A 10,966-nucleotide genomic window follows, 5' to 3' on the forward strand; every position below is an offset into this window, starting at 1 on the left:
CCAATAATGTGAAATGCTCAACAAATCCCCACATCACCTCGGTGAACGCATCTCAGATTACATGTTGGAAAAGCAGTGGGAGGAATACACACTTAGTATTTTTTCCTTCCCCTTCTCACCCAGTCTTAAGTTAGTTCAGCTTCTGTACATTACAAACTCACTTCCCACTGTACTGAATACTTCACATTCAACGCACATTGTACTGCACAATACAAACTCACCCACTGTGAACATGCATCATCCGAACCACTCATCCTGCTCTCAGAGTCATGGGGATGCTGGAGCCTCTCCCAGCAGTCATTTGGTGGCAGGTGGGGAGACACCCTGGACAGGCTGCCAGGCCATCACAGGGCCGAGACACACACACACACACACACACACACACACACACACACACACACACACACACACACACACACATCTAGGGACAATTTAGTACGGCCGATCCACCTGACCTACATGTCTTGGAGTCACCTGACCTACATGTCTTTGGACTGTGGGAGGAAACCGGAGCCCCCGGAGGAAACCCACGCAGACACAGGGAGAACATGCAAACTCCACACAGAGGACGACCTGGGACGACCCCCAAGGTTGGACTACCCCGGGGCTCGAACCCCGGACCTTCTTGCTCAGAGGCGACCGCGCTAACCACTGCGCCACCGTGCCGTCCTGACTGAACAATAAGAGAGGAAGAAGAACACATACATGCTAATGTCATGTAGCACGAATAAACACATCTCAGTGCTAAATACAACCCACATATCCACTCGGTGTCATAGACAGCACAATGAAAAATGTATTAGCAAATGTTTAGGGATAAATAAAACGTAGACCGTTCATTCTTCATCATCCCTATATGTCCTGATCATCAGTCCTAAAGAAAAGACGATAACAAACAGACTAAATGAGAACAGGTCTATCACCGGTTTCTGCTAGACTGATCTCTCTCTCTGTCTCTCTGTCTGTCTCTCTGTCTGTCTGTCTGTCTGTCTGTCTGTCTGTCTGTCTGTCTGTCTGTCTGTCTGTCTGTCTCTCTCCAGCCCGTGTGGATGCGGCTCAGCGTCGGGTTCTGGACGAGGCGACCAGACAGAGGAGATTAACGCGCCAGTTGGAGGCGTTGGAGAAGGACAACTTCCAGGACGACCCGCTGGCGTCGCTGCCACCACCCGGCCCCACCGCTCGTCTGCCAGCCTTCAGCGAGACCGAGGAACCTGGTCTGTCCGTCTATCTGTCTGTCTGTCTGCCTGTCTGTCTGCCTGTCTGTCTGTCATTCAGTCTGTTGTTTTGTCTGTCTTGTGCAGTGAGAGTGTAGGGGGGCATCAGTGCAGCTGCAGGTTTAGTTTGGTCGTGAAGTCCTGCATGGTTCAGGACAGGACAGTCCAGTCTGTTCAGGGTTGTGAGGAAGAGAGTGTAGGGGGGCATCAGTGCAGCTGCAGGTTTAGTTTGGTCGTGAAGTCCTGCATGGTTCAGGACAGGACAGTCCAGTCTGCTCAGGGTTGTGAGGAAGAGAGTGTAGGGGGGCATCAGTGCAGCTGCAGGTTTAGTTTGGTCGTGAAGTCCTGCATGGTTCAGGACAGGACAGTCCAGTCTGCTCAGGGTTGTGAGGAAGAGAGTGTAGGGGGGCATCAGTGCAGCTGCAGGTTTAGTTTGGTCGTGAAGTCCTGCATGGTTCAGGACAGGACAGTCCAGTCTGCTCAGGGTTGTGAGGAAGAGAGTGTAGGGGGGCATCAGTGCAGCTGCAGGTTTAGTTTGGTCGTGAAGTCCTGCATGGTTCAGGACAGGACAGTCCAGTCTGTTCAGGGTTGTGAGGAAGAGAGTGTAGGGGGGCATCAGTGCAGCTGCAGGTTTAGTTTGGTCGTGAAGTCCTGCATGGTTCAGGACAGGACAGTCCAGTCTGTTCAGGGTTGTGAGGAAGAGAGTGTAGGGGGGCATCAGTGCAGCTGCAGGTTTAGTTTGATCGTGAAGTCCTGCATGGTTCAGGACAGCACAGTCCAGTCTGCTCGGGGTTGTGAGGAAGAGAGTGTAGGGGGGCATCAGTGCAGCTGCAGGTTTAGTTTGGTCGTGAAGTCCTGCATGGTTCAGGACAGGACAGTCCAGTCTGTTCAGTGTTGTGAGGAAGAGAGTGTTGGAGGGCATCAGTGCAGCTGCAGGTTTAGTTTGGTCGTGAAGTCCTGCATGGTTCAGGACAGGACAGTCCAGTCTGCTCAGGGTTGAGAGGAAGAGAGTGTAGGGGGGCATCAGTGCAGCTGCAGGTTTAGTTTGGTCGTGAAGTCCTGCATGGTTCAGGACAGGACAGTCCAGTCTGTTCGGGGTTGTGAGGAAGAGAGTGTAGGGGGGCATCAGTGCAGCTGCAGGTTTAGTTTGGTCGTGAAGTCCTGCATGGTTCAGGACAGGACAGTCCAGTCTGCTCAGGGTTGTGAGGAAGAGAGTGTAGGGGGGCATCAGTGCAGCTGCAGGCTTAGTTTGGTCGTGAAGTCCTGCATGGTTCAGGACAGGACAGTCCAGTCTGTTCAGGGTTGTGAGGAAGAGAGTGTAGGGGGGCATCAGTGCAGCTGCAGGCTTAGTTTGGTCGTGAAGTCCTGCATGGTTCAGGACAGGACAGTCCAGTCTGTTCGGGGTTGTGAGGAAGAGAGTGTAGGGGGGCATCAGTGCAGCTGAAGGCTTAGTTTGGTCGTGAAGTCCTGCATGGTTCAGGACAGGACAGTCCAGTCTGTTCAGGGTTGTGAGGAAGAGAGTGTAGGGGGGCATCAGTGCAGCTGCAGGTTTAGTTTGGTCGTGAAGTCCTGCATGGTTCAGGACAGCACAGTCCAGTCTGCTCAGGGTTGTGAGGAAGAGAGTGTAGGGGGGCATCAGTGCAGCTGCAGGCTTAGTTTGGTCGTGAAGTCCTGCATGGTTCAGGACAGGACAGTCCAGTCTGTTCAGGGTTGTGAGGAAGAGAGTGTAGGGGGGCATCAGTGCAGCTGCAGGTTTAGTTTGGTCGTGAAGTCCTGCATGGTTCAGGACAGGACAGTCCAGTCTATTCAGGGTTGTGAGGAAGAGAGTGTTGGAGGGCATCAGTGCAGCTGCAGGTTTAGTTTGGTCGTGAAGTCCTGCATGGTTCAGGACAGCACAGTCCAGTCTGCTCGGGGTTGTGAGGAAGAGAGTGTTGGAGGGCATCAGTGCAGCTGCAGGTTTAGTTTGGTCGTGAAGTCCTGCATGGTTCAGGACAGCACAGTCCAGTCTGCTCGGGGTTGTGAGGAAGAGAGTGTAGGGGGGCATCAGTGCAGCTGCAGGTTTAGTTTGGTCGTGAAGTCCTGCATGGTTCAGGACAGCACAGTCCAGTCTGCTCGGGGTTGTGAGGAAGAGGGTAAGTTTTGGTAGAAAAGGAAGAAGACAGTAGTTACATTACTAGACGTATTGATTAGTCAGTTATTCATGTTAATGATCTGTCTGCTGGTGTGAAGTGTTGTGCGACTGATGATCTGACTCAGTTGTTAATACTGCTTACAGATGCTCATATGTTTTCTCTGTCCCACCAGGGAAGAAGAGGAGGAAAACGAGAGGAGACCATTTTAAGCAGCGCTTCAGAAAGAACTTCACCACCCTACTGGAAGAGGAGGTGTGTGTGTTTTTTTGCTGTGTGTCATTTTCTAACTTGTAAAGAATCAGACATAAATCTTGATTTATTTTTTTTGGGCGTCTGGGTAGCGTAGCGGTCTATTCCATTGGCTACCAATACGGGGATTGCTGGTTCAAATCCCCGTGTTACCTCTGGCTTGGTCAGGCATCCCTACAGACACAATTGGCTGTGTCTACAGGTGGGAAGCTAGATGTGGGAATGTGTCCTGGTCACTGCACTAGCGCCTTCTCTGGTCGGTCAGGGCACCTGTTCGGGAGGAGGGGGAACTGGGGAGAATAGCATGATCCTCCCATGCGCTATGTCCCCCCCGGTGAAACTCCTCACTGTCAGGTGAAAAGAAGCAGCTGGTGACTCCACATGTATGGGAGGAGGCATGTGGTAGTCTGCAGACCGGGACGGCTCGGAAGAGTGAGGTAATTGGCCAAGTACAATTGGGGAGAAAAACGGGGAAAATCAAAAAAGAAAGAAATTGTTACATTTCACCGTTTCCCGACCAACAAAAGGCATGATTTACTAAAATCCATAGAGACATCCACCAAATGTTCAGCTTAATTAATGTTTGTCCAGCCACGAGGTGTCTTTTAACCAGGCTGGTAACTTCTTTTAACCAGGCTGGTAACGTCTTGTAACCAGGCTGGTAACGTCTTTTAACCAGGCTGGTAACTTCTTTTAACCAGGCTGGTAACGTCTTGTAACCAGGCTGGTAACGTCTTGTAACCAGGCTGGTAACTTCTTTTAACCAGGCTGGTAACTTCTTTTAACCAGGCTGGTAACGTCTTGTAACCAGGCTGGTAACTTCTTTTAACCAGGCTGGTAACGTCTTGTAACCAGGCTGGTAACGTCCTGTAACCAGGCTGCTAATGTCTTTTAACCAGGCTGGTAACTTCTTTTAACCAGGCTGGTAACTTCTTTTAACCAGGCTGGTAACGTCTTGTAACCGCGCTGGTAGTGTCTTGTAACCAGGCTGGTAACTTCTTTTAACCAGGCTGGTAACTTCTTGTAACCAGGCTGGTAACTTCTTTTAAAAAGGCTGGTAACGTCTTGTAACCAGGCTGGTAACTTCTTTTAACCAGGCTGGTAACATCTTGTAACCAGGCTGGTAACGTCCTGTAACCAGGCTGGTGACTTCTTTTAACCAGGCTGGTAAGATCTTTTAACCAGGCTGGTAACTTCTTTTAACCAGGCTGGTAACGTCTTGTAACCGGGCTGGTAGTGTCTTTTAACCAGGCTGGTAACATCTTGTAACCAGGCTGGTAACTTCTTTTAACCAGGCTGGTAACGTCTTGTAACCAGGCTGGTAACTTCTTTTAACCAGGCTGGTAACTTCTTTTAACCAGGCTGGTAACGTCTTGTAACCGCGCTGGTAGTGTCTTGTAACCAGGCTGGTAACTTCTTTTAACCAGGCTGGTAACATCTTGTAGCCAGGCTGGTAACGTCCTGTAACCAGGCTGGTAAGATCTTTTAACCAGGCTGGTAACTTGTAACCAGGCTGGTAACGTCTTGTAACCAGGCTGGTAACCTCTTGTAACCAGGCTGGTAACATCTTGTAAACAGGCTGGTAATGTCCTGTAACGAGGCTGGTAACTTCTTTTAAGCAGGCTGGTAACGTCTTGTAACCAGGCTGGTAACGTCTTCAAACCAGGCTGGTAACTTCTTTTAACCAGGCTGGTAACGTCTTTTAACCAGGCTGGTAAAGTCTTGTAACCAGGCTGGTAACTTCTTTTAACCAGGCTGGTAACATCTTGTAACCCGGCTGGTAACGTCCTGTAACCAGGCTGGTGACTTCTTTTAACCAGGCTGATAACATCTTGTAACCAGGCTGGTAACGTCCTGTAACCAGGCTGGTGACTTCTTTTAACCAGGCTGGTAAGATCTTTTAACCAGGCTGGTAACTTCTTTTAACCAGGCTGGTAACGTCTTGTAACTGGGCTGGTAGTGTCTTTTAACCAGGCTGGTAACATCTTGTAACCAGGCTGGTAACTTCTTTTAAAAAGGCTGGTAACGTCTTTTAACCAGGCTGATAACGTCTTGTAACCAGGCTGGTAACTTCTTTTAACCAGGTTGGTAATATCTTGTAATCAGGCTGGTAACGTCCTGTAACCAGGCTGGTAACGTCTTGTAACCAGGCTGGTAATGTCTTTTAACCAGGCTGGTAATGTCTTGTAATCAGGCTGGTAACGTCCTGTAACCAGGCTGGTAACATCTTTTAACCAGGCTGGTAATGTCTTGTAACCAGGCTGGTAACCTCTTGTAACCAGGCTGGTAACATCTTGTAACCAGGCTGGTAACATCTTGTAACCAGGCTGGTAATGTCCTGTAACCAGGCTGGTAATGTCCTGTAACCAGGCTGGTAACGTCTTGTAACCAGGCTGGTAACGTCTTGTAACCAGGCTGGAAACGTCTTGTAACCAGTCTGGTAATGTCCTGTAACCAGGCTGGTAATGTCTTGTAACCAGTCTGGTAATGTCCTGTAACCAGGCTGGTAACGTCCTGTAACCAGGCTGGTAACGTCTTGTAACCAGGCTGGTAATGTCTTGTAACCAGTCTGGTAATGTCCTGTAACCAGGCTGGTAACGTCCTGTAACCAGGTTGGTAACATCCTGTAACCAGGCTGGTAACATCTTGTAACCAGGCTGGTAACGTCCTGTAACCAGGCTGGTAACGTCTTGTAACCAGGCTGGTAATGTCCTGTAACCAGGCTGGTAATGTCCTGTAACCAGGCTGGTAATGTCTTGTAACCAGTCTGGTAATGTCCTGTAACCAGGCTGGTAATGTCCTGTAACCAGGCTGGTAACATCCTGTAACCAGGCTGGTAACGTCTTTTAACCAGGCTGGTAACGTCCTGTAACCAGGCTGGTAACGTCTTGTAACCAGGCTGGTAATGTCCTGTAACCAGGCTGGTAATGTCTTGTAACCAATCTGGTAATGTCCTGTAACCAGGCTGGTAATGTCCTGTAACCAGGCTGGTAACGTCCTGTAACCAGGCTGGTAACGTCTTGTAACCAGGCTGGTAATGTCCTGTAACCAGGCTGGTAATGTCCTGTAACCAGGCTGGTAATGTCTTTTAACCAGGCTGGTAATGTCCTGTAACCAGGCTGGTAACGTCTTTTAACCAGGCTGGTAACATCTTGTAACCAGGCTGGTAATGTCCTGTAACCAGGCTGATAACGTCTTGTAACCAGGCTGGTAACGTCTTGTAACCAGGCTGGTAATGTCCTGTAACCAGGCTGGTAATGTCTTTTAACCAGGCTGGTAATGTCCTGTAACCAGGCTGGTAATGTCCTGTAACCAGGCTGGTAATGTCTTGTAACCAGTCTGGTAATGTCCTGTAACCAGGCTGGTAACGTCCTGTAACCAGGCTGGTAATGTCCTGTAACCAGGCTGGTAATGTCCTGTAACCAGGCTGGTAATGTCCTGTAACCAGGCTGGTAACATCCTGTAATCAGGCTGGTAACATCTTGTAACCAGGCTGGTAATGTCCTGTAACCAGGCTGGTAATGTCCTGTAACCAGGCTGGTAATGTCTTTTAACCAGGCTGGTAACGTCTTGTAACCAGGCTGGTAATGTCTTTTAACCAGGCTGGTAATGTCCTGTAACCAGGCTGGTAACGTCTTGTAACCAGTCTGGTAATGTCCTGTAACCAGGCTGGTAACGTCCTGTAACCAGGCTGGTAACGTCTTGTAACCAGGCTGGTAATGTCCTGTAACCAGGCTGGTAATGTCCTGTAACCAGGCTGGTAATGTCTTGTAACCAGTCTGGTAATGTCCTGTAACCAGGCTGGTAATGTCCTGTAACCAGGCTGATAACATCCTGTAACCAGGCTGGTAACGTCTTTTAACCAGGCTGGTAACGTCCTGTAACCAGGCTGGTAACGTCTTGTAACCAGGCTGGTAACGTCTTTTAACCAGGCTGGTAATGTCCTGTAACCAGGCTGGTAACGTCTTTTAACCAGGCTGGTAATGTCCTGTAACCAGGCTGGTAACGTCTTGTAACCAGTCTGGTAATGTCCTGTAACCAGGCTGGTAATGTCTTGTAACCAGTCTGGTAATGTCCTGTAACCAGGCTGGTAATGTCCTGTAACCAGGCTGGTAACGTCCTGTAACCAGGCTGGTAACGTCTTGTAACCAGGCTGGTAACGTCTTTTAACCAGGCTGGTAATGTCCTGTAACCAGGCTGGTAACGTCTTGTAACCAGTCTGGTAATGTCCTGTAACCAGGCTGGTAATGTCCTGTAACCAGGCTGGTAATGTCTTGTAACCAGTCTGGTAATGTCCTGTAACCAGGCTGGTAATGTCCTGTAACCAGGCTGGTAACGTCCTGTAACCAGGCTGGTAACGTCTTGTAACCAGGCTGGTAACGTCCTGTAACCAGGCTGGTAACGTCTTGTAACCAGGCTGGTAACGTCTTGTAACCAGGCTGGTAATGTCCTGTAACCAGGCTGGTAATGTCTTTTAACCAGGCTGGTAACGTCTTGTAACCAGTCTGGTAATGTCCTGTAACCAGGCTGGTAATGTCCTGTAACCAGGCTGGTAATGTCTTGTAACCAGTCTGGTAATGTCCTGTAACCAGGCTGGTAATGTCTTGTAACCAGGCTGGTAACGTCCTGTAACCAGGCTGGTAACGTCTTGTAACCAGGCTGGTAACGTCCTGTAACCAGGCTGGTAACGTCTTGTAACCAGGCTGGTAATGTCCTGTAACCAGGCTGGTAATGTCTTTTAACCAGGCTGGTAACGTCTTGTAACCAGGCTGGTAATGTCTTTTAACCAGGCTGGTAATGTCCTGTAACCAGGCTGGTAACGTCTTGTAACCAGTCTGGTAATGTCCTGTAACCAGGCTGGTAACGTCCTGTAACCAGGTTGGTAACATCCTGTAACCAGGCTGGTAACATCTTGTAACCAGGCTGGTAACGTCCTGTAACCAGGCTGGTAACGTCTTGTAACCAGGCTGGTAATGTCCTGTAACCAGGCTGGTAATGTCCTGTAACCAGGCTGGTAATGTCTTGTAACCAGTCTGGTAATGTCCTGTAACCAGGCTGGTAATGTCCTGTAACCAGGCTGATAACATCCTGTAACCAGGCTGGTAACGTCTTTTAACCAGGCTGGTAACGTCCTGTAACCAGGCTGGTAACGTCTTGTAACCAGGCTGGTAACGTCTTTTAACCAGGCTGGTAATGTCCTGTAACCAGGCTGGTAACGTCTTTTAACCAGGCTGGTAATGTCCTGTAACCAGGCTGGTAACGTCTTGTAACCAGTCTGGTAATGTCCTGTAACCAGGCTGGTAATGTCCTGTAACCAGGCTGGTAATGTCTTGTAACCAGTCTGGTAATGTCCTGTAACCAGGCTGGTAATGTCCTGTAACCAGGCTGGTAACGTCCTGTAACCAGGCTGGTAACGTCTTGTAACCAGGCTGGTAACGTCTTTTAACCAGGCTGGTAATGTCCTGTAACCAGGCTGGTAACGTCTTGTAACCAGTCTGGTAATGTCCTGTAACCAGGCTGGTAATGTCCTGTAACCAGGCTGGTAATGTCTTGTAACCAGTCTGGTAATGTCCTGTAACCAGGCTGGTAATGTCCTGTAACCAGGCTGGTAACGTCCTGTAACCAGGCTGGTAACGTCTTGTAACCAGGCTGGTAACGTCCTGTAACCAGGCTGGTAACGTCTTGTAACCAGGCTGGTAACGTCTTGTAACCAGGCTGGTAATGTCCTGTAACCAGGCTGGTAATGTCTTTTAACCAGGCTGGTAACGTCTTGTAACCAGGCTGGTAATGTCCTGTAACCAGGCTGGTAATGTCTTTTAACCAGGCTGGTAACGTCTTGTAACCAGGCTGGTAATGTCCTGTAACCAGGCTGGTAACGTCTTGTAACCAGGCTGGTAACTGTGTCGTCCGACACCTTCCTCGGAGCTGCCCTGCTTCACTGTCTGAAATGACTCGTGTTTCCTGCTGTGCAGGAAACACGAGTCTGTAGGGACGCCCGACCAAGCCGGAGGTAGCATGGGGATTCAAACCGGCGATCCCTGTGTTTGTAGGCAACAGAATAGACCGCTACGCTACCTGGACGCCCCTGAGCCTCTGTAGCATATGAGTCACATGAGGTGAAACACAGTGAAGGAGAATTAAAGTAAGGGTGCTGACATAGTGTGTATCAGTACAGGGCGTAGACACTGTGTGGACAGACCACACCTCTTCCTAGTCTTCTCATAGTCCAGCCGCACCAGTGCATATCCAAGGCCTACCATCTTTTTTTTCCCAATTTCCCCCTTTTTCTCCGTAATTGTATCTGGCCAATTACCCCGCTATTTTTTTTTTTTTTTTGTGAACCGTCCCAGTCGCTGCTCCACCCCCTCTCTGCCGATCTGGGGGGGCGCCCCGACCAACCAGAGCAGCCACTACTGCAGCAACCGGGACAAATACCCACATCCGACTTCCCACCTGCAGACACGGCCAACTGTCTGTAGGGACGCCCGACCCAGCTAGAGGTAACATGGGGATTTGAATCACGGACCCCCGTGTTGGTAGGCAACGGAATAGACCGCCACGCTACCCGGAAGCGAATATTTTTTCCTAGGATGAATCCAGAAAGTTCCCACCCTCAGGCGCTAGGATTGGCCAGATCTGCCTGTCAGTCAGGACCGATGCGAATGCGCAACAACCCTAACCCTAACCCTAGCCATGTTTGCTAGCTAACTGTTAGCTATTAGCCACGATTGCAACCAAGCTAACTGTGCCAACTTAACTGTGTGTGTACGGTAAGCGAATATCTTTTTCCTAGGATGAATCCGGAAAGTTGACTGACAGGCAGATCTGGCCAATCCTAGCGCCTGAGGGCGGGAACTTTCCGGATTGGCCACCCGGACGCCCATTTCCCACAATCTTTGCTCATCGTTTTCCTTTTCCACCGGAAGTTAGAGACTGTAAACAACATGGCGGTGTCCGCGGATGAGGAAGAAGAGCTGCTGGGTTGCCAGGCTGTGTTCGAAAGAAAGACCAGGCGGAGGTGGTATGTTGGACCACTTCGTGAAGGGAGGGGTAGAGAGGGGCAGTTCAGCATGTTGGTGAGGGATATATGACAAGTATGGATGAGGAAAAACATCATCTCCGTACTGTATAAAAGTTGTAAAGCCACAAAGAAGAAACGGCGGAAGGTTTCCGGTGCCACAGGAAATGCATGTCGATGTGGACCAGTTTCCTGCCGAGCCGTGTTTTGTGTGACACCGGCACGCGAACGCTAGGTCCGCGCAGTCACAAAAATTGAGCTTCGCGTGGACATGGGCAGGCAGACATACACTGAGGTCCACTATTGCGTCATTTTAGTCTGCCCGGACCGCAGCGGAGTACGGTCCGTGTACG

General features: G+C 49.9%; 1 protein-coding gene across 1 annotated transcript in view; it reads left to right on the forward strand.

The window, feature by feature from the left end:
• Positions 1-10,966, forward strand: part of gltpd2a (glycolipid transfer protein domain containing 2a) — a 19,380-nt gene that overhangs the window by 2,352 nt on the left and 6,062 nt on the right. Inside the window, 2 exon segments of the mRNA XM_056300783.1 lie at positions 1,041-1,214; positions 3,519-3,598. Of these exon segments, the coding sequence (XP_056156758.1) occupies positions 1,041-1,214; positions 3,519-3,598 (254 nt within the window).

This window comes from Lampris incognitus, chromosome 20, assembly GCF_029633865.1.
Source record: "Lampris incognitus isolate fLamInc1 chromosome 20, fLamInc1.hap2, whole genome shotgun sequence".
In the NCBI taxonomy this organism is placed as follows: domain Eukaryota; kingdom Metazoa; phylum Chordata; class Actinopteri; order Lampriformes; family Lampridae; genus Lampris; species Lampris incognitus.